Here is a 23,947-nt window from a genome sequence, read left to right on the forward strand (position 1 = left end):
TCATGCAGCTGAAGTTGTTAATGCTAAAGTTCTGATTTTCGGAGGAGAGCGAAAAGAGGGTGATCTTCTTAACAGTGTTTTTGAGTTTGATCCAAGGACTCTTACATGTAAGGAAATGCCTCCATTACCTCGTCCATTGACTGATATGGCAGCAGTTCAATGGAGAGATCAAATTGTTCTTCTTGGAGGTTATGATGGAAGAGAAAAATTGAACAGTGTCATCATGTATGACAGTAAAACATATAAGATAACAGTCTTACCATCAATGTTGGAAAAGAGAAGGTGGTGTCGTGCTGTTATAATAGGTGATACAGTTGTTGTCATGGGAGGTGTGAATGAAAAAGATGAACGTCTTAAATCGGTGGAGTGTTTTGAAATTACCAGCAGTTCTTCATGGAAATATCTTCCTTCAATGAATCAACCACGATCTTCATGCATAGCTGAACTTTTACCTTTTGGACAAAATTATGTTTAAGTAAGAGTATGGTCACCACATATGACTACTCACATTATGAATTGTGTCATAAAGACTTCATTTTGTTGTTATACTAAATTATAAATTTCATTAATCAGTAATTAGTTAAAGTATATGTAATAAGTTAAATACTTAAAATTACCATCCCAGTACAGTTTACTTACGCGAAACTGTTCCAATGTGCCCACCTTAACAATACTATATAGAGAAATATCGTATGATAGACATAGCTGTCCCAGTGTCTTTACAGTAGTCGTACTATTTCAAAACCTTCATTTTACCTTCATGTACGCATCCTGTCTCAAACACAATTAGTCGTTGTAATGGAAGAAAAAGCAACAATTCCAGCTCCCTCACCCTCTTTCTCAATACTTTTATTTTGAATGGAAGGCGCTTATGTCCCTAAAATTCATAAATAAAATACCCCCAACGTGCAAAACAATTTGTTTTTCCCCAGAAATTCTTAATTTTATTCTTAAATTTTTAATTTGGTATGAGTGATACAAATGTAAATCTTAAATTAGTGAAGTGTTTAAAAATGAGAAGAAGTTTTTCATGGACATATCTTCCTTCAATAAATGAACCACGACGGGAGCCATTGCTGAAGTTTTACTATTTTGACAAAATTATGTATAAACAAGAAAATTTTCAACAAAGTATCTGAACATTATTACTAATTAAGAACTCGTTCATATTACATTAAACTAGAAAAAATGCATAATGTTGTTATGTATTAGCTATATGACATGTAAGAGTCTGGCCATTTGTAATCATCGTCATAATGATCAACATTTGCTATCTGTAATGCCGTAGACAGTACTGCCAGCGACGTGCTTAGACAAAGTGATCTCATCTTTCCATCTCTGAGAAGTTATCTCATCCAACCATCTTTGAGAGGTTGACAGCATTGCCAAAACATCAAAGGTAACACATGGCGATTCATGGCCGTTGTATGTTCGATACCTGGTCTCTCAAGAGCATCTTGTGAGTTATGTGCCGGCTAGACGTGTTCTTTAAACTGCTGGAGAACAGTGTGTTTAGACCAGGTGCTGTCTTTTCTGGTAGGTTAGTTGGTCCCAGGGTCTCTCTGCCATGACTCGCCATTGTGCTGCCTTCATCCTCCATCCATCTTGTTCCGTTTTGGTAATTTGCTGTCCCAAACTATCCTTGTCTGGTTCCAGGTGGAGCTCCGTTGATGGACTGCATAACATCTAGCAGTAACCGAATACTCCTGCATCTGAGGTCACCACCAGTCGTCTCGACACTGTCTTGCCATTGCCTCCATGTGATTTTAGAGAAGAGTGAGGTTGACGTCCGCCAGCTTTTCCTCACTATAATAAATTCTTGCATACGTCTTGACAACACCACCTACTTGAGTTAACTTGTCAAGGTCATCATCGCTTGCGATGGACGAACAACAACAACAACATATGACATGTAATAAGTTAAGGGCTTACGAACACGTTAACCGATAAGTAATTTTTTAAAAACAGTAGTGTATTTGAAGGGTAGCAGATCGAGAGAGATCGCAGCGACGTCCACCCACCCCTTCCCCACAAAAGTCGCTAACGGTTGGTGTCTCCCTGTAAAGATCATTTTTCTCTAACCAGTCCTATTTCATGAAAAACTTGTGGCTACATATTAGCTAGATAAAATAATTTTTGATAAAATATTGAAAATATGACTTTATTTAACTAGTTGTAAAAACAATGTTGTAAAATTGACAGAAGAAGAGCATTCGGAGACTTGATATTTTTGATGAGCAGGTCGTTTCAACGTCCTTAGTCGGAAAATTCGAAAGGTCTAGTTGATTATTTGCAGACAGAAAGGCAATTTTCGGCATTTTAGGTATTGTAACATTTTTACATTTCTTCTTTTAAATACCTCGATGGCGACTACTATAAATTGTTACTTCTTTTTCTCGAAAGCATGTTGTGAAAACCAATATACAATTGTTGAAGAAATAAGAACAAACTAATTTTTTGCCAAAGTTTTTTTATTGTTTTTGGTTTATGTCTTTGATCCCATGCGAAGAAAAAATTTTCCGTGTAAAATTACAGCTAGATACGTTGTTTGTTTTTATGGCTGCAGAAAACGTTAAGAAATATCCAAAAAACGGTCCTTCTCAGGACTTTATTAACCTGGACGATCATCATTTACAAACATGACTATTAATTATAATCATATATTTTCATATCAAAATACTTTAAGAATTGCAGTTTTGTAAACCATTTTCATAAACCTTAGACTTAGTTAACGCTATTTGTGAATTTTTGTGTGTTGCCACGTTTTCCTCCGAGTGTACTTGTCTACGATCTCATAAAGTTCGATGACATATAATGTAATGTGACTCAAGACTAACACCACAAGTGTCACTTTTTCTTCCTTCCGTATTTGAATTTCTCTTGAGGTATTGTTGACTTTTTTCGCAATTTCAAGCAATGAAGGCTGACAACACAAAAAGCGTAAATGCAATGCAACTAGTTTGCAAAGCTCATGGAATGCGTCCCTGTAAAGTAGTGAAGTTATGCCAGTTCCATAAAAGTTTTGTTGACGCCATGACAATTTCCTTTCTCAATTTCTAATGCTGCATACCAAGACAAAGACCTCTTTCCAAAATTTAAATAGGGGGAAGCACTTGGGGGCACAATAGATTTTTTGGAGGCACGTGTCCCATTATATTAAGAGTAAGGCGTTGTTATATTCATTGCTTACAGCTTCCGCGTTTATCAATCGTCGACTTAAAATTTCAACTTATCTTCTAGTTAAGCAATAATTTCTTGTTATTTTTAATTGATTTTGACACCAAATTATATGCAACAACGTATAAAATGGCTTGTCGTCCTAATGATTGCGTTTCAAGTGGATATGATGAATCAAGATTTGAAAGCTCTGTCAACGTTGATGTTCATTGCCCAATATGTTTTAATGTCATGAAAGATGCCAGAATGTGCCACAATCAACACATGTTTTGTCGTTCCTGTATTGAAGAACATCTACGAGTTAATCCACAAAGATGCCCTCAATGTCAAGATAATTTAACTGTAGCTACACTTCTTCCAGCGCGTTTTGTAAATAACTTGATTTCAAAGTTAAAGATCAACTGCGACTACGCTAGTCGTGGTTGTCCTGAATTTATAAATGTAGAAGATCTTGAAAGACATGTTGAAAATTGTGGTTTTGCTCCAGTGTTGTGTTCTAATGAACGTTGTGGTCTGGAAATAAACAAACGAGACAAGATTAAACATGAAACTGAATTATGCGAATACAGAAAGATTGCTTCTCACGACTTTGCTGCGATAAAAGAAATAATTGAACGAACATATAAAGATCATAATGACCAATTACAGAAAGAAATGTTGGGATCAAGGAAAGAAATGAAAGATGTTCAGCAAAGTCTTTCTACAGTCACTAAAGAAATGATGGAAATGAAGGCCATGATGTTTCAAATGTTGGAAAAGATGAATACAAATGTACAACATATTCAAACATTGACATCACCAACTGAATTAGTGATGAACTCAGTAAGAAATGATATTTTAATTGCTGGAGGCTACCCATATGGTTCCTCAAAAAGTGTTGAAATATTTTCATGGAAGGAGAAGAAATGGTTTGAGATAGCATCACTAGAAAAGATACATAGCCAAGCTTCATCATTTATATATAATGATAACATATTCGTTTTCGGAGGAAAAGGTTGCAGATCGATTGAAACTTTGAATCTTAATCAGTTACCATTGACATGGAAGACATTTCATGGTGAGCTACCTTATGAATGTAATGGTCATCAAACTGTTGTATGTAAACAACAAATTCTTCACATTGGAGGATCTATTGTAGGTAAAGAAATATCAGATATGATCAGTGAAGTACAGATTACAGGTTCAACATCTTATGTTTTGAAAGAGTTGTGTCATATGCCTGAACCACGGTTTTGCCATGCAGCTGAAGTTGTTGATGATAAAGTTCTGATTTTCGGAGGAGAGCGAAAACGGGATGATCTTCTTAACAGTGTTTTGGAGTTTGATCCAAGGACTCGTACATTTAAGGAAATGCCCTCATTACCTCATCCATTGACTGATATGGCAACAGTTCAATGGAGAGATCAAGTTGTTCTTCTTGGAGGTTATGATGGAATAGAAATATTGAACAGTGTTATTATGTATGACATTAAGACAGGTGAGAACACAGTCTTACCATCCATGCTGGAAAAGAGAAGATGGTGTTGTGCAGTTATAACTGGTGATACAATTGTTGTCATGGGAGGCATGAATAATAAAAATAAAGATCTTAAATCAGTGGAGTATTTTAAAATGGGAAGCAGCTCTTCATGGAAATATCTTCCCTTAATGAATAAACAACGAAGTGTAGCCATTGCTGAAGTTTTACCGTTGGGAAAAAAGTATGTATAAGCAGTAATGGTTAATAAATATATTTGACATTTGAGTAAAATTCATTTTCATTACATTGAATGTTAAATATACATAAACTTATTAATATTCAGTTTAGTTTACTGCTTACTTGCACTAAAATTAAAAATATTAAATCGCTATTTGTTAAATTTTTCAATAATACCAGGAACAAAAACATTTGCAATCATTAAATAATCCATTTGTAAATGTGACTAACACATTAATGTCCTACTTCATTTAATAATTTTTTTTATCAATGACAATAGACAGTTGACCATAGATAAAACCAATTCAGCATGCTTGCAGTAACCATACTGCATAGAGAAATATAGTATGATACATATAGCCATTCCAGTGTGTTCACAGTAACCATTGAATGTAAACACAGTTTTCTGTTCGTTGAAGGGGTGTACTTGGTGATTGTTGCTAAACTTTGCTCGCACCGTTTACTCTTGCTTTAAGATTGCACTCTTAATACTAAAATTGCAATATCTGTCGAATACCAAGTAAATTTTAGCTTAAGTCTGTGCTTGAAAATTCTTTAGAAAAATTCCTTAACGTAGCCATTTCAGTCCATTATATGGCTAAGCCATTTCAGTCTATTATTTGGCTCCATGACGGTTGTTTTTGCTCTACAATTGTTGCCAAATTGGTTCAAGAGCAACTTATTGATTGCATCGAATCGGGGTGGGGTCCTCTAGTTTAGATTAGACTTTGATAACTTGTTGCTATACATTTTCTTGACTCTGAAGATGACTACCGCTAAGGTTGTCGAAACGTCAGTCAACAACAACAAAAACAGTCCTTCTCAGGACTATACCAACCTGGACGATCTACATTTACAAACATGTAACAACACTCCCGGGTTCAAACCTTTTACTTTATACATATTATGTCTGACATTTGTGGAAGTCTTATTACCCCTTATTAATATTATAAGATTTCTATTGTTGGTTTTATTTGTATTTTTTTGTAGTGATAATAGTAACAGCACCACCACAAGTCCTGCTCCTTCACACCACTCTCCTAAGCTCATTCCTACTTAAACTTGTTGTGAACATTCATTAATAGCTCATTTGCAATTTTTAGTGCCAAATGCTCTTAATGCAAATACCAGTACCCCAAAAGTATCCAAGTTTATTGTCATTTGTTCAATAATTGGAAATTGAAGTACTTCTAAAAATCTAATTTGCAATTTAGTAATATTTTACTTGATTAAGGATTGGTTACGGAACTACAAAATTCCAAATCGTGTAAGTACAATACACTAACAGCAGCTCATTTATTATACAGAATAGTAAGAATATTATGCTTAAGTGGGTGGTTAAAGTTGAAGGCTTACAAAAGTCCTTAAGGTTTAAGTCCTTTTAGAGGTGAGCTGATGAATGATCAGCTTTTGTTTTAGAGTTAGTCTCTCAACGGCCATTTCTTTAGCCATTTTACAAATTTCAAAAGCACAATTGTATTTCTAATTTTATGACATTATCTTGCCCCTAAAATAGCCTCTAACCATTTTTTGGGAGGGGGAAGACAGGTCACAACAAGTATTTTTGTGTTTTTCTATTCTTATGCTGTTGAAGCTGGGCTGAAAACAGAGTATTTACACCCAAATATAATTAACGAGCTCATTTGAGGTGTCTGCACAATTGTGCTGAGATTTACAAATCCCAGTAAAACAGAAAGTGTAAAGCTTGCACTTATGATTGTTGAATCATATCCATTCCTGAAGGATCCACTATTAGATGCAAACGCAAAGCCACGGGTAAATGATACTTAAAAGTGTTTATAATATGACATTTTGTTCAATTATTGTTTTGTTTTGTTTCATTGTACATATGTGTGAAATAATAATGAATGTTGATCACATGAATGTTAGCTCCTTGTAAGCAATAGGAATTTTTTATAACTGACATGTGTGATGTCGTTAATTGTATTTTACTGTTAGCAAAAATAAGAATGTATGATTTCTCTAAAACGATTTATCCAGACAAGTTAAAATTTTGTACTTCGTAAAGCATTTTGGGCAGTTACAAAGTTTTAACTTGCCTCTATAAATCTCTTTTTAAAGAAACCACACGTTCTTTTTGCTAACAGGCATGAAAAATACATTTAATGACGTCACATCTCAATTTCTAATAATCATGCCTGCTAAAATCACTAACTGGGTGACTAACTAACACAAAAATCTAAATCAGGGATGTGTATGCACGATTTTTTTGTTAGGGGTGTGTGTTTGGGAATAACATGGGTGTGGTTTAGGTCACTACTTGTCTAGAGTGGATGTGATTTCTGTGAGTACGTATTTGTTGCCAAAGGATGTCAGACTTTTTTGTTAAATTCTGTTACATATTTATTACGTTCGTATATTTTACCAATTATAGTGGCATCCTCCATTTATTTCTAATCACAATTTCTTTTGATTTGACTGAACTCCACATTTTTTGCGATTAACTTACTTACGATTACTACGCGCGTTCTCATACACTTATAATTGATATGAGCCTTCAACGCAGATAGAATTACTACAATTATATACAAATATATGTTAATTAGGCTTTAGTATTTTGATGACAAGTGTACACATCTTCTCATCCCATCCCCCACTCCAAACTATGTGATGCAAATTTACATTATGACCATGTTATATGCATTTTTGTTGTAATGGGCTGCTTGTGTCTGTATTTTCTAAATGATAAAAAATAAATTTACTTGTCTTTTACTACTTTTAAATGAAAGCTTTCTTTTATAGGGATCTATTGAGATGAAAATCTATAACCGATTCAAAAAATTGCAAAGAAAGAGATCTAACACGCCTGTTACCAACGTCTCGCAAACTAAAGGCAAAAAAACAAAGAAAAGGAACAGTCATTGTTGGACGAACGTTCCCGAGCCGTGCGAAAGTGAAGATCTTACAGCAGTGGTATCAAAAATAAAAAAGAGTGGCAGTCAGCTAAAAAGGATCATGAAAAAATTCAGGAGTTGATGGCTGTATGCTATGTTCCAAGGAGATCACTTGTCCTGGAAGACGTCAGAAGAATAGTGGAAGTTGTTGAAATTTTCCTCCTTTAGAAAATCTGCTATGCGTTAGTAGCTAGTAGTATTCTTATCCCATAAAATACGTACATAAGTTTAGCAAGCTTATAGGTAACTGCTGTTATATTGTATTGCTACAGATCAACGCTGAATTTGCAAAAGTTATGGGGAATAAAGACGTAGCTACACAGGTAAAGGAAAACTTCAACAAAGTCTGGCGTCACAGGCTGTTGGCATATGCTGAAGAAAATGGTGGTATGCATTCAGAAGACTTGAACAAAATGCACAATGCTATTGACAGTGATATCCTTGAAGAAGGTATTTCAGCTGATAATCAACTTCGTGCACATCAGAAATTCTCTTGAAGAAAATAAAACTAAGAAGGATCAGCAGTTGTTTCTCGATCAACATTTGTGTAGTAGTGTGTGCTATTTTTTAGGCGAATGTGCTGGTAGAGCAGCTATCAAAATCGCTCAAATTGTCTTCAAGCAGCCAAACAGTAGAGGGGACGCCTCATGTTAAATAAGCTGTTATCAAAGTTGTTAAGGTAAGACTGGCATTAAATCTTTACTATAAAATGAGTATTACCATACTACTTCATTTTTGCTTCTCACATAACAAAAAGTAACTTGTGAACCTTAATGAAAGTAGACACTTGAGACATTATTGTGCAGTCTCAAGCTAATTTTCTAAATTTTCTGCTGTCTTTTTATCGTAGAATGGCGCTTTCCTTGATGAAAGGATAAGAACACAAATTCAACCTTGTAATTTGGTAGGGGATGACCTTTATCAAAATGACACTTTATATGTGGTGGCAGAAGGAATAGTTTTGTGCAATGTAACAACCAAAAAGATTGGCGTTGCTCTGGTTGCTTTTTTGGCCACATATTATATGTACAATATAAAATACATTGAGGGCAAGAATGTCTATAGCTTTCTTGACATGGCATTATTGGAAATTATCCCAGAGAAGTGCCCATCTTCTGTCAAAAGTTTGGTTGGAGTTTTATCAAATGTCTCCAACTAATGATGCATGCACCAGCCGGCACGCATGCTATATTCGAGCATGTTTTATTTCAATTCCATATTTTGTGAAGTTTATTGGTGTAAGGTGTTTTACTGAAGATGTTAAACATTTATGTGCATGTGTATATTATACGAGACTTGTTTATTGCAAACTTTAGCTAGTTTCACTTCTTTCCTGGGCACTAGGCTGCTTTTGAGCAATGGCCGATTTGATGAGATAATGGGGCTAAATTGGCAATTCTGTCTAGAGCTGAGTCCAATTGCGGAATCCAATTGTGTATCCTAGAATCCATTTCAGTGTTCTTGAATCTATTTGTGTATCCTAGAATCCATTTCAGTGTTCTTGAATCTATTTGTGTATCCTAGAATCCATTTCAGTGTTCCTGAATCTATTTGTGTATCCTAGAATCCATTTCAGTGTTCTTGAAAGGGGCAAAATGGCTCGCTATAAGGCTAAATTGGTCCTCTTACATGGGGCTGTTTCAGCTACGTTTTGGGGGGTTAAATTGGCAAAATGAATAGGGCCAAAATTGGCTCTAAATTATGGGGCCGTCCTGGGGTCAATATTTTGGTCCCATTTTGGGGCTAAAATAGCTCTTTTCTTTTTACTGTGTATAAGATGTGTTTGTACAAGCGCATCTTGTTGTTTTCTTCCTCCTGGGTGCACTAGTTTATTGTTTTGGATTCGATAAAAACCGTTGAAAAAAGGTTGAAATTTTACTTAGTGTTTAGGTACTTACTTATCTTTTATATTGTAAAATAATAAACAGAGAAAAATACATTTAACCAAATCACACCTGTGGGGTATTTAAACAGGAAGTTTTAATGTCGACTTATATTAAATTTCTCTAGTCGTGTACGACATTGGATTAAAGGCCTCAATAAAAATGATCACACAGTGCCATGTCTTCACCTAATCCTAAAAGTTTTTTCTATCAAAATGTGATGTGTTTTTTTGATCGCGTGCATAAATGCACGTAATTTCCATATAAAGACCATTAGTGGACAATTAAGACGCCATATGCATATTTCTTTTATAACGTATTTCTTTAAGCTGTGCATATTTCATTTACAATTTATGTTCTAAAAATAAATCTCAAAAACGAGCTGCTTTGTAAGACACAGTAATTGCAAGCAATCTTGACTGGATGATACAACATCACTGTGAAAGGCAACAACTCCTAAATTCCAGCTCCTTCGCGATCTTTGTCAGTCCTTTCATGTTGAGTGGAAGGTGCTTCTGTCCCTAAAATTCATAAAAAGAAAGTGAAGAGGCTTTCTATGAAGACAGACAAGCTTTAAGACCATCAAAATAGTTTTTTTCCGAGAATCTAAATAGTTTCTCGCCTGGTTTCAATAACTGCAATCTCATTCCTCCAGCTGCCATATGAAAATAATAGATAATCGATAATCCACAGTGATAATCCATTTCGATAATCCCGAGGATTTAAATCTACAAGACAGAACATGATTTATTTAGATAATCCAGATAATTTTGAATCCATTCCAGTGTTCTTGAATCTATTTGTGTATCCTAGAATCCATTTCAGTGTTCTTGAATCCAATTGTGTATCCTAGAATCCATTTCAGTGTTCTTGAATCTATTTGTGTATCCTAGAATCCATTTCAGTGTTCTTTAATCTATTTGTGTATCCTAGAATCCATTTCAGTGTTCCTGAATCCATTTGTGTATCCTAGAATCCATTTCAGTGTTCTTGAACTTATTCCTGTATCCTTGAATCCATTCCAATATTCTTGAATCTTTCTCTGTACATTTGAATTCATTGCAACAGAAAGTATATTTATTCTGACAAGATCGTATAATAAACAATATTTTCCACGTAGGAAAACTGTTGGCAAACTTCCGTGTTCCTTAATGATTCAATTCATAGATATGAACAAATGAAGGATTTAGTTACTAACATACGATATGATGACAAATTGTATTTCAAGACGTTGGCAAAAAAATGGAAAGACAATTCCATGCTCACTCAAATTAGTGGTAAAATAGATTGAATCCAAAGTATCCAAAACATTTGCTATTACATAAATATGTAGATTTCACAATTGTTACTATTTATTTTATGACATACATAGATGCACAGATTAAGTCACTGTATCCCACAGTCGTATCATACATTTTACTAAGTTCATCCCAGAACTGCACATGATGTAAGACAGTATGTAAAAATACAATTTATCCACTTTAGGGAGACTTAAAGAAGTGTCAATGTTTCTGGACCATGAAAGACTGGATCATTGTTAATTCAAAGTGACAGTTTTAAAACAACGGTTCATGTTCCAGAGAAGGTATTTAAAAAATTCTTCTCGTAAGCACAGTGAACACAATTCTTGGGAAGAAATGTGGACAACAAAGGCCAGGTTGAGCTTGGGAAAAGACATGGTACGTCAAAAAATGGAGACTTGTTTGGCAAACAGTCACATTATATAGAATTATAAGGAAGAGTTTTTGGATGAAAGACATTAGTACTTTTCAAACAATGCTTTACTCTTCAATAGGAATCATCATCATCCCTCTGCTCCTCCTTATGTTTTATTGTGAATTCAAACCTCATCCATAAATATCCATAAGCATCCTTCATCAGCAGAACCACTGTCATCTCTATTCATGTTTGGCTCTTTTTGCTGCTAATTCTCGAGCCTACAATGAAATATCATTTATATTAAACTAGTGCTCATTTCCTTCTATAGACTACAAAGCGTCTTACAGTGCCGTATTCATAATAATGAGGAGCAAGTTCATACAGCCAAGAGGACTGGATCTAGAAAAGAAAAAACGAAGGATCCTGTCATGTTTACTCAATGGCTCAAACCCAGTCTTCAAACTAGCACGGCTCTCATGGAGTTGTTTTACGAATGAAGAGCAGATATCTACAGCTGTTTGAACGTACAAGCAAAACTATTTTTAAATGACCTAATTGAGACGTTATTCCGAAGGAAAACACGAACTGTTATTAAATAAAAATAATGAATAAGTCACAGCTGAGTCGGGTTACAAAAGAGCCAGATCACCCTCTCCTCCCAGAAGAAAAAAAAAGATAACAAAGTTTATTTCATCCTAAAGAAACTGCATTCACCGACAATTAAAAGTAACTATCCAGTGGGACACGATATCTTGGCTTTGCAGAGAAAACTCGTCCCCAGGTCTTACTCGTTGTGCCGCTCAATTTTTGCTCGCACCCACGTTCAACTGGGGGGCTTTTGAATTGAAACATGCGGTCGATATAAAACGCTACAGATTATGAAAACTGCTGATTATAAACAACCGTCGAATAACGTACTCGCTTTTCAATGAGGAATAATTTAGTACTCTAAAGTAAATGGTTTGAACCCGGGAGTATCGTTACATGTTTGTAGATGTAGATCGTCCAGGTTAGTATAGTCATGAGAAAGACTATTTGTGTTTATGTTGACTGACGTTTCGATAACCTTAGCGGTAGTCGTCTTCAGAGTCAAATGAGGAGCAAACGTACCGTAGACGCACAGCTGAGCTTGTTGAAACGTAAGTCAATATCAACGATCTTCATGTACAAACATGTAATTTAGAACTGTATCATACCACAGTTATATCTCGCATAAATTCCTTCGATGTTTGTTGCAACTCGTGATATACGATCCTGTACATAAAGAAAAAAACAAAAAAAGAAAAGATCGAGAAAATTTTTTACATGCACCTGACTCTATTTTGATGTGTATAAATCCACCTTTCCGACCGTAGACACACGTGTCAAAAATACGAAATCAAATTACAAATGTCGGACAACCAAATGGTCGGACATATATATAAAATAGTGTATATGTAAAATAGTGGCTAAAAACGAAAGAAGATGTTCTTGGGGCATTTTTAAATCTTAATTTAGAAATACAGAACGAATAACTAGAATCATATTCACAAAAACCCCAAAATTCAAAAGCCTCTCCTTACCATTTTATCAACACTATTCTACATAAACAATACTGTGTCCGACCATTTGATTGTCCGAATTTTGTAATTTGATCTCGTATTTTTGACACGTGTGTCTACCGTCGGAAAGGTGGATTTCATTGCACATATGTGTTATTATAGAAAGAGAAACTCCCATGAATATTCAATGCATCGCGTTTTCTTGGCTTTGGTGGAAAAAAATATTTTTTAAAGCTTATATTTTTACCATTGAAGTGGTTTCTCTGTATACAACACAGACGTTGGATGAATGTAAAGTGGGTGATTTTCTCTGACACTCCTAAAACAAAAACGAGTCAAATCTTAAATCCTAAATCCGAAAGTAATCCTAACTAAACATGTTCTCTGATACTCCTGAAACAAAACCGAGTCAAATCTTAAATCCTAAATCCGAAAGTAATCCTAACTAAATATGTTCTCTGATACTCCTGAAAGAAAACCGAGTCAAATCTTAAATCCTAAATCCGAAAGTAATCCTAACTAAATATGTTCTCTGATACTCCTGAAACAAAACCGAGTCAAATCTTAAATCCTAAATCCGAAAGTAATCCTAACTAAACATGTTCTCTGATACTCGTGAAACAAAACCGAGTCAAATCTTAAATCTTAAATCCGAAAGTAATCCTAACTAAACATGTTTTACGTCATTTTGTCACCTGTAAGTGCCGTCGGCGTGGAGTCTGGCTGCATTAGCGAAAAATCCCTTGACAATGCAACGTAAAATGGGAGTTGGGTCGTCTGTACAAGCAGAGAAAGAACATGCTGGAGTTCACAGAAGTTCACAAAATTTCACTGGTTAAAGACTCGTTTACCTTCAACAGACCTCAAGGCCACACCAAATGACTTTATAAGACGCTTGAGTTGTTCTCGAATCTTGATAGCGTGACAAAGACCTTTAGAAAGATTCAAGCAACACATTTAAAAACCAAAGTTATTCGGTAACGGATTTACCAAGGGAGGGGACCCCTAGTAGCCTTTACCACTTAACCATAAAGGATGCCAACGGGTACCAATTTCCATACGAAATATTAATTGACCAAGAAAGAAATTGGGATTTATGTTTAATGGAAGCCTGCACAAAGCGAGAAAGTGCTTTAACATCTACTTGCTGTTGACTGACTTCCGACTAATGTTGCCAAGCAACAAAACTCATACTTCTTTATTGCCTCCACACACCTTTATAGTTAAGAAAATTTTCATGACACCATTTTGAGTTTTTCTTGTGCTGTCAAAAAAACCGTGATGGTGTTCATACCCATATGTATAATGACATCTTACATTGTCATGGACAAAAATACCTGTAGAAAGCTTTGGTACACATTCAGTAAAGATAAATGATCGCCTTCGTACACAGAGAACTTCAGCTTCGCTCGTGCCTAAATTAAATCATCCAAAATCAATGTTCATTTTTCAATGTACTTTAAACCAATAAAACTTGTTCGACAAAAAAGCTTATCGTTTTAAAAACAGGCCATACCGATGCTCTCTTTTCGTTGGACGGTGTCACAAAGACATTTTTTATTTGAAGCATCGTGGCTATTGTCAGTATTTCTTCAGAGCAACCAAACTCGCCTGGAAAATTTCAAAACATGTTCTCAGATTTAATCTTAGTAAGAGCGGTAGCTAATACACTCAAGAACGACATCACTCAAAGTAAATTCTACTGAGAAATACATAAAACATCATCATTTTACCTGAAACCAAGAGCATTTTTGCCAGATTTGGTTCGAGAGGAAACTCGGCCATGTTTACCCCGAGTGGCGTTGTAAGACAACCGTCATCGTCTAAAGCTAAAAACATAAAAATATACCACGTCATGGTCTTTTATTCACATATATCCTTTCTTATTCACATATATCCTTTCTTATTCACATAAATCCTTTCTTATTCCCATATATCCTTTCATATTCACATATATCCTTTCTTACTTACATATATCCTTTCTTATTCACATATCCTTTCTTATTCATATATCCTTTCTTATTCACATATATCCTTTCTTACTTACATATATCCTTTCTTATTCACATATATCCTTTCTTACTTACATATATCCTTTCTTATTCACATATATCCTTTCTTATTCACATATACCCTATAAAAATACCCAACAGTCTGTGTCACAGTCGCAATGTTTCCATAATCATTTCTGTCTTTCCATATTCATACCTTCTAGAGCATAAAGCAGTTCCAGTGCTCTTATCATATGCTCGGCTGGAGGCCTCTAAAGTAAAAGCAATACAAATACTGTTCATATTAACTTAGTAGTCAGTCATAGAGAGGTGTACACTGTAGTGTAGTCACATGTTTGTAGATGTAGATCGTCCAGGTTATTTGAGTCCCGAGAAGGACTGTTGATGTTGTTGTTGACTGACGTTTCGACAACCTTAGCGGTAGTCATCTTCAAAGTCGAAAGAGGATGACTACCGCTAAGGTTGTTGAAACGTCAGTCAAAAATTGTCCTTCTCAGGACTCTACTAACCTGGATGATCTACATCTTCAAACATGTAACGAAACTCCCGGGTTCAAACCAATTACTTTATAGTGTAGTCAGTCATGGAGAAGTGTGTTCCTATGTTACATTATAAATATGCGAGAGAATTTTTATATCAGAAAGTAGGAAGATCAAATTTCGTTAAAATATAATTCTTACCGCTAAAAAATCGAATCTCAAAACATTGTCGATTCCCATGGATTTCAGCTGCAGTATCACTGGAGCTAAATTAGTCCTGATAACAAATAAAAAACATTTAAACTCTTCATCCACATCATGAAAAAACAAACATCACCTTTACGTAATAAACATTTACAAAATGTAAGGACGGTCAGTCACCTTTGCATCTCAGGAACACCAGCTGGAGAGAGATTGTGAAATGCGTCTTCTGAATAAAATAAAGATTTTCTCATAATTGATGAATGATAGATTTCGTGGGAAAGAAAGATGGAAGTTACCTGTGTATAATCTGTATGCTTTTCCTGTAAGAAATACAATCGTCGGAGATTAAAAAAATATAAAAACAAGAAAAGTTGTGCGGGTAAATGACCTTTTGTTAAGAGTACAATACCGGGGGGTAGAGGACTTTTTGTTAAGAGTACAATACCGGGGGTAGAGGACCTATTGTTAAGAGTACAATACCGGGGTGTAAATGACCTTTTGTTAAGAGTACAATACCGGGGTAGAGGACCTATTGTTAAGAGTACAATACCGGGGTGTAAAAGACCTTTGTTAAGAGTACAATACCGGGGTAGAGGACCTTTTGTTAAGAGTACAATACCGGGGGTAGAGGACCTATTGTTAAGAGTACAATACCGGGGTAAATGACCTTTGTTAAGAGTACAATACCGGGGGTAGAAGACCTATTGTTAAGAGTACAATACCGGGGTGTAAAAGACCTTTTGTTAAGAGTACAATACCGGGGGTAGAGGACCTATTGTTAAGAGAATAATACCGGGGGGTAAAAGACCTTTTTAAGAGTACAATACCGGGGGGTAGAGGACCATTTGTTAAGAGTACAATACCGGGGGTAGAGGACTTTTCGTTAAGAGTACAATACCGTGGGATAGAGGACCATTCGTTAAGAGTACAATACTGGGGGGTAGAGGACCTGGAAGACAGGCAGGAAACAGCTCTCTCCACACAGGTTCATGCAGGACAGGAAAATTTGTTTATCTTAAGATTTCCTGGGCAACATCGATAGTTCTTTAAAGATTGAAGTTGTTTACATACCTGATCGCACGCGCCCCGCTCTGCCGGCCCTCTGGTCAGCGGATGCTTGCGATACTGGTACAACGACGAGGGATTCTACAGAATCAATAATATCGATCAAAACAATTCATATGTGATCGCATATCTGTTGAAGCCTAGAAGAAATTAACCGATAAATATAATTACCGAGTCCTGTATCTACTGAGTATGTTTTTATCTTGACAAAACCACAGTCGACAACTATAAACAAAAATTTTAAATATTGATGGAGAAGATGAGGGCAACCATCAGTCAAAAATCTTTACCGTAAACAATTCCATCGATAGTTAACGACGTCTCGGCGATATTTGTTGCAACAACAGCCTTCAATTTAAAGAATTTTCAAATTATTTTAATGTTTTGCTCGATAAACAATGAAGAAGATCGCTTGAATGTTTTATAACAAAACGAAAGCGAATATGTAGAAGAAGTTCGTGAAAACAAACAAAAGATATGTGAAGGGTTCTAAAAAGAGCTTTTGTACAATTGACCATCCACCATGGCAACTGCTTGCTATTTTTAAAACAATCTTTAGATTTGTCATCACGACAAAGTCTTTATTTTTCTGTTAGAAATTCCTACCTTGCTATTTTTAAAACAATCTTTAGATTTGTCATCACGACAAAGTCTTTATTTTTCTGTTAGAAATTCCTACCTTGCGTTCTTTTGGTTTTGAACGTTCAAATATACGCATCTGTAACAAATATAAATATCACAGTCAGTTCACTTTACAGACGATCATCATTAGCATAACCTGTAGTATTGAAACAATCTTATAAAAGAAAAGAACCTCTCACAACAGAATTTAACTCCCTCACTCAAAGTCCCCCCCCTTTCCATCGTAATACATCTCAACTTTATCAGCTCCCCCCCTTCACTGCTTAACAAAGGTCTCTATACAAGTTTTATTGAACGACAGCTGGCTCTAGCATCAAAAACCTGCTCAGCATGAGATAAACCTGTTCTAGCATATGACTCTAGCATCAAAAACCTGTTCAACATGAGATAAATCTGTTCATCAAAAACCTGTTCTAGCATATGACTCTAGCATCAAAAACCTGTTCAGCATGAGATAAACCTGTTCATCAAAAACCTGTTCATCAGTAACCTGTTCTAGCATATGACTCTAGCATCAAAAACCTGTTCAGCATGAGATAAACCTGTACATCAAAAACCTGTCCTAGCATATGGCTCTAGCATCAAAAACCTGTTCAGCATGAGATAAACCTGTTCTAGCATATGACTCTAGCATCAAAAACCTGTTCAGCATGAGATAAACCTGTTCATCAAAAACCTGTTCTAGCATATAACTCAAGCATCAAAAACCTGTTCAGCATGAGATAAACCTGTTCATCAAAAACCTGTTCATCAAAAACCTGTTCTAGCATATGACTCTAGCATCAAAAACCTGTTCGGCATGAGATAAACCTGTTCATCAAAAACGTGTTCTAGCATATAACTCAAGCATCAAAAACCTGTTCAGCATGAGATAAACCTGTTCATCAAAAACCTGTTGTAGCATATGACTCAAACATCAAAAACCTGTTCAGCGTGAGATAAACCACTGTAAATAGGCAGCACTTTGAGAAATCCATGACCTTTTGGTAATGTCCTTGCTTTTTGACTGAAATAAAAGAACAATTGAAGTACACGGACTTTCTCTTTATTGAAATGGAAGCATTATGACACAAAATTTTGACAAAATTCAGGGTCGCAAAATAATTCTAAACTTACTATGCAAAACCAATAAAAATGTGACTTTCACTTTTAGTAAAGAAATTAATTATAGTTTTTCTCAACTTCGCTGGACTAAAATTCGAGCTGACTTTGTCATTGCAAAAATTGGATGACTTTAACCAACTCACATGATCATGGACACAGCGCTTTCAACTTCGTCCTACATAAAGTGTAAAGCATTACAAACATTTTGTATGTTTGTAGGAAAACTTATTGCTTCGTCTGATTGATTTCAAACTATTTAATTACATGTGTGAAAATTTATACATTCATAAACCGCTTGTAACACTATCTTCCCTTGCACAAATAATTGAGGCATCTTTCTCTCAACTTCTCCTGTCTTATGGTACACGAATAGCAAAAATATATATTCTTACTTGACCGGTTAAAAACACTAAAACATCTCCTGGTTCTTGTTCCAAATGTATTCCTATGACGGCATCGACACTGGCCTTTATGTAGTCAGCAACTGGACTGATAAAAGATAATGACGTAAATGGTTTGAATCCGGGAGTATCGTTACATGTTTGTAGATGTAGATCCTCCAGGGTTGTATAGTCCTGAGAAGGACTGTTTTTGTTGTTGTTGACTGACGTTTCAACCACCTTAGCGGTAGTCATCTTCAGAGTCAAAAAAAAGAAGCAAAATATGAAGATGACTCTGAAGATGACTACCGCTAAGGTTAAAGAAACGTCAGTCAACAACAACAAAAACAGTCCTTCTCAGGACTATACTAACCTGGACGATCTACATTTACAAACATGTAAAAGATAATGACATGGTTTCTTTAAGAGATGTTTTAAGATTGTAGTTGTACTTCTATGTAATCCTTCCTGAATTATTTGACAATCATCTTTCTCCTAATAAACAACATTAAACTATGGTATACATCTCTCTCTTCATAAACATTTCACTATGGTATACATCTCTCTCTTCATAAGCAACATTTAACTATGGTGTACATCTCTCTTTTCATAAGCAACATTTAACTATGGTGTACATCTCTCTCTTCATAAGCAACATTTAACTATGGTGTACATCTCTCCTTCACAAGCAACATTTAACTATGGTATACATCTCTCTCTTCATAAACAACATTTAACTATGGTATAAATCTCTCTTTTCATAAACAACATTTAACTATGGTATTCATCTCTCTCTTTATAAACAACATTTAACTATAGTATACATCTCTCTTTTCATAAACAACATTTCACAATGATACACATCTCTCCCTTCATAAGCAACATTTCACTATGGTATACATCTCTCTCTTTATAACAACATTTAACTATGGTATACATCTCTCTCTTGATAAACAATATTTCAGGTAACAAAAATTGTGCTATGCAAGTTAGTATTGAGTGGCAGTTTTCAAAAAAAATTTCCTTTTACCTTAAGACATAGTAGATTTCAGTGGGGAATGTTCGTCCTTCGACAGACAGAATTGCAGCCGTATCTTTGCTAAAAAAATCAGCCAATGAAAAACTCAGAAATTCACATCAAGCAAAACACTTTATCATCGTTATTACAGAACAAACCTTTTATCCTTGGATATGTTTGTGTTAAAAAAGTCTCTGAACATCTACAGAGTTTAGCAATAGTAAGACGTCATTATCAAAGATTTACTACAAGGCTCATGATTGGATAACAACGTATAAAACTTGAGAAAAATAATTTTTAACCTCTGCATCCATTGTTGCTGATGTCACGATGAGTTTAAGATCTTTTCGTTTCTTTTGTATCTATAGACGCAAGAAGTAAAAAGTTTTGAAAAAACCAACACAAAAGCAAAATTTTACATCAGACGGGAAAGTTACAAAGCCTGCACTCTCCATTGGATCGATAGTGACTTTCTCAAGCGTGTTTAAAAGGCGATTTTAATTCTTTGTGAAAATGAAACTTTGATAAGTTTGAGTTAACGTTTTATTCCATTTGCTAACCAACAGATAATGAAGTTTTAGTTTAGCAACAGTTGAAAACCATAAAAGACTAGTTTATCGATTTTATGTGAAAAGCATAAATCTTCATGATGTTTTACAAAAAAGGACAAAAACTAAAAGCGAAAAACAACGAAACTTTTTAACAAAAAGCAGTATTCAAACCTTCTTACAATTACACAGCTACGCAATAGACGAACAATAGTGCATAACAATCTAATGAACCTGGGCCCGAGTTTCACAAAAAAATATTTTAGCAAACCTTTTTGAGCAAACCCAAAATGACGTCAGTGTATAATGTCCTCTCATGTACTTCATCTAACATTATTACAGTGTACTTCGTTAGTAAAGGATCCGCCATCATTTCACGGATTAACATTCCATCTGTTACAAAATAAAATTTTAACGTCTTTAGATTAAAGCATGTTGAATTTACTTACACTGGCATGGATATAGAGAGAGGGATGTTGAGGACATAGGACTGGCATGGATATAGAGAGAGGGATGTTGAGGACATAGGACTGGCATGGATATAGAGAAAGGGGATGTTGAGGACATAGGATGGTGGTGAGGTTTGAAGCACATGTAGAGGAAGGTTGTAGAAATAAGAAGAAAGAGGGTTCTTGGATTGGAAGGGAAGATGGTTGTGGAATAGAAAGAGCGGAGTTGGATAGATAGTGAGATAGAGGGTTTGAAGAATAGGAAGAAAGGGGGGGTTGGAAAAATAGGAAGAAAGGCGGTTGGAGGAATAGGAAGAGCAGAGGTTTGATAAATAGTGAGATAGGGGGTTGGAAGAATAGGAAGAAAGGGGGTTGGACAAAAAGGAAGAAAGACGGTTGGAGGAATAGGAAGAGCAGAGGATGGATAAATAATAGGGAGAAAGGGGGGTTGGCGGTATAAGAAGAAAAAATTAAGGTTGAAAAAAGAGGAAGCATGGCGGTTGGAGGAATAGGAAGAATGGAATAAGAGGCATAGGCAAAGGTGTTGATTTTACATGGAATGAGGGTTAAGGTTTTAAAAAGTGGTTGGTTCCATGCATAGAAAGGGAAGTAGAGGTACTGAATATCAACATAAATTAAGAAAAAACACAGCACTATTTACAATAAATTTCCTTACTTTGATGGCAGTTTTCTGTGGGTCAGTACAGTCATCAAATCGTATGTGATAACCAACTTCTTGACCAATCATGGTTCCTTTTTCTTCAGCAACACGCATAGCAACCTGATAATTACAACAACAAAAAAAAATGATATGGATCCTGTAAGTAAAAGAAATTCTACCAGAAAAGAGCTGCTTTCTCAAAGTTCCAACCAATCATAACAAAGATAAAATGTAATTTATGGCATTTATCAAAGTTCCAACCAATCATAACAAAGATAAAATGTAATATATGGCATTTGTCAAAGTTCCAACCAATCATAACAAAGATAAAACGTAATTTATGGCATTTTTTGAAGTTGCCGAAAATCTGACACGAATTTTTCCAAAGTATTTTTTTTAACAATTTTACTTACATATTCTTTTACAAAAGTATCAGTAGGTATTATGTTTATTGAAGTTGTTTTCAAATTTGTCTTTGACAATCACCAAATCATAAAAAACTTTTTGGCTGAGAACTCATGAAAGCAATGTGTTTTTCTTACCCTGGACTTTGCTTTGGGCAAAAGCCAAGTTCTTGATTAAACAAAACACATTGTTTTTCTTTGTTTAGTCAATAAGTCATAAATGTTTTTATCAGATCATGGACTAATGTTAGACGGTAATTTCTATTTTTTACTTACTGATGTTGCAGCAACTCTTCTTGGTTGAGTTACACCAATAACTTTGCCATGTGAAGCAAGACCACTTTCAAATAAATACTGTAAGATTATGGAAAAACATTTCGACATTAATGACTTCTTAAAAACACAATGTTTTTGTAATTTACAAATTCAAACTAATAGCTATGTTTCAAAAGTACATTATTGACCATTTTCTAAGATCTTGTGAAGTTTGGATAGCAACAGATAAAAATAGATAACAATGGATAGCAATGGACAGCAATGGATAATAATGGATAACAATGGATAATAATGGATAGCAATGGATAAAAATGCATAGCAATGAATAATAGTGAACAGAAATTGATAAAAATGATAAACATGAAAAGCAATGAATGGCCATGGGTAACAATGGATAGCCAAGTGCAACCATGTACATCACCATATTCATATCATTAGTTTGTCATCATTTGTTACAGTGCTTACCTGAGGGATCTAAAAGGAAAAGAAAATCAATTAACTTTGGTTAGTGGTGAGAAACTTCAATGAAAATGGAGTTTATTGAATGTGTCAATCTAACAAATAGAAAAGAAACAAACCTGTGTTGATTTACCACAACCAGTTTCACCAACAATTATGACTGTCTGGTATTTTTCAACAAGATATAAAATGTTTGTACGATGCTAAAAAATATATGAATGATTTCACTTTAAAGTTACCATATGAAACAGGAGGGAAATCATTGAACTGCACTGATTCACTATCATAGCCAGCCAACACATTTGGTAATAATGTCTTGTTTTACTTATATAGTGTACCAGTTGCAAAAGGTCAAGAATTTTGTCTATAAGAACATTCAACATTTCACATCAATGTCTGCACAGTTAGTCTACATCTACATTGATAGTAACTGTTGCAACTAACCAGGTAAATAACCTAAGGGGGTAGGGGCAAGAAGATTTAAGTTCCTTGATGCATGTGTTAACTTGCAAACAATTACAGCCATACTATAAAAGACTTCAGAGCACAACAATCCAATTGCTGACCTGAATTGAAGATATTTTACTATTTTAATAAACTTAGGATGTTGGATGAAGTTAAATGCATGCCCTCTATACCTACCTTAAACACAGGCAATCGTTGACGCAATCTCGCGATAGACGATGACACAACATCACTGGGAAAGGCAACTACTCCAGCTTCCTCGCCATCTTTATCAGTCCTTTCATGTTGGATGGAAGGCGCTTCTGTCCCTAAAATTCATAAAAGAAAGCAAGGAGGTTTTTAGTGAAGTAAGGAAAACCTCGAGACTGTCAGAATTAGTTCTTACGAGGAACTTAAGTAGTTTCTTACCTGGTTTCCAAAACTGCAATCTCATCCCTCCAGCCGCCATATTTAAGAAAATTACGGATATATGGAGATAAGTTAACCTATAATCCAAAGCGATAATCTCAAGGATTTAAATCTTTCTACAGTGACCAAAGAAATGAAAGAAATGAAAGCCATGCTGTTTCAAATGTTGGAAAAGTTAGTCTGTACATAAAACACAACAATCTAAAATGCTGGAAGATATGTACATTCAGGGTGAAAGTAACAGTTTGTTTTGAGTATGTCTTATGTGATATCATATAACTGGACGACAAACGTATCGTTCTCAGTTCTGTTCACAGAAGTGTGGATCACATGAGAGAGATTGAGGACTTTTTACACCCATGTGTGTAGAGTTTTGCGTCAACAGTCGCAGGGCATATTAAACAAATAATCATGGGATACTGATATTGAAATCTATTCTCGTTAGTTTTTAGTGTCATGGCAACGACAATACCGTTTCTAAAGTAAATGGTTTGAATCATTG

At 35.1% G+C, this 23,947-nt stretch overlaps 2 protein-coding genes across 4 annotated transcripts; one reads left to right on the top strand and one right to left on the bottom strand.

Moving 5' to 3' along the window:
* Positions 1–3,181: 3,181 nt before the first annotated feature.
* On the top strand, positions 3,182–9,098 carry LOC124436180 (kelch-like protein 5). 2 transcript variants are annotated; one of them, XM_046986126.1, is made up of 5 exons: positions 3,182–4,877; positions 7,637–7,970; positions 8,061–8,238; positions 8,360–8,467; positions 8,639–9,098. In XM_046986126.1, exons 1-2 carry the CDS (start codon positions 3,307–3,309, stop codon positions 7,650–7,652), a joined length of 1,587 nt encoding a protein of 528 aa, XP_046842082.1. In that variant the 5' UTR covers positions 3,182–3,306; the 3' UTR covers positions 7,653–7,970; positions 8,061–8,238; positions 8,360–8,467; positions 8,639–9,098. The 2 variants fall into 2 exon arrangements, with proteins under 2 accessions (XP_046842082.1, XP_046842081.1); XM_046986125.1 differs by having other exon boundaries at positions 7,637–8,238.
* Positions 9,099–10,870: 1,772 nt separating this feature from the next.
* LOC124436179 (probable ATP-dependent RNA helicase DHX35) lies at positions 10,871–23,719 on the bottom strand. Of its 2 annotated transcripts, XM_046986124.1 has the most exons (32): positions 23,446–23,719; positions 23,215–23,345; positions 22,692–22,775; positions 22,579–22,587; positions 22,114–22,191; positions 21,449–21,553; positions 20,595–20,726; positions 20,078–20,137; positions 19,934–19,977; positions 19,788–19,856; positions 18,770–18,866; positions 18,521–18,552; positions 18,218–18,279; positions 18,064–18,083; positions 17,311–17,349; positions 16,922–16,979; positions 16,803–16,856; positions 16,638–16,712; positions 15,863–15,886; positions 15,744–15,792; positions 15,564–15,639; positions 15,080–15,134; positions 14,605–14,700; positions 14,388–14,482; positions 14,209–14,286; positions 14,087–14,135; positions 13,723–13,803; positions 13,567–13,648; positions 13,119–13,190; positions 12,527–12,584; positions 11,676–11,729; positions 10,871–11,608 (listed from the first exon to the last, which is right to left on the bottom strand). In XM_046986124.1, the coding sequence occupies exons 1-32, from the start codon at positions 23,483–23,485 to the stop codon at positions 11,570–11,572; spliced, it is 2,097 nt and encodes a 698-aa protein (XP_046842080.1). In that variant the 5' UTR covers positions 23,486–23,719; the 3' UTR covers positions 10,871–11,569. The 2 variants fall into 2 exon arrangements, with proteins under 2 accessions (XP_046842080.1, XP_046842079.1); XM_046986123.1 differs by lacking the exon at positions 18,064–18,083 and having other exon boundaries at positions 18,198–18,279.
* Between the last annotated feature and the right edge of the window lie 228 nt (positions 23,720–23,947).

Source organism: Xenia sp. Carnegie-2017, unplaced genomic scaffold (genome assembly GCF_021976095.1).
Source record: "Xenia sp. Carnegie-2017 unplaced genomic scaffold, XeniaSp_v1 HiC_scaffold_16, whole genome shotgun sequence".
Taxonomy (NCBI): Eukaryota; Metazoa; Cnidaria; class Anthozoa; order Malacalcyonacea; family Xeniidae; genus Xenia; species Xenia sp. Carnegie-2017.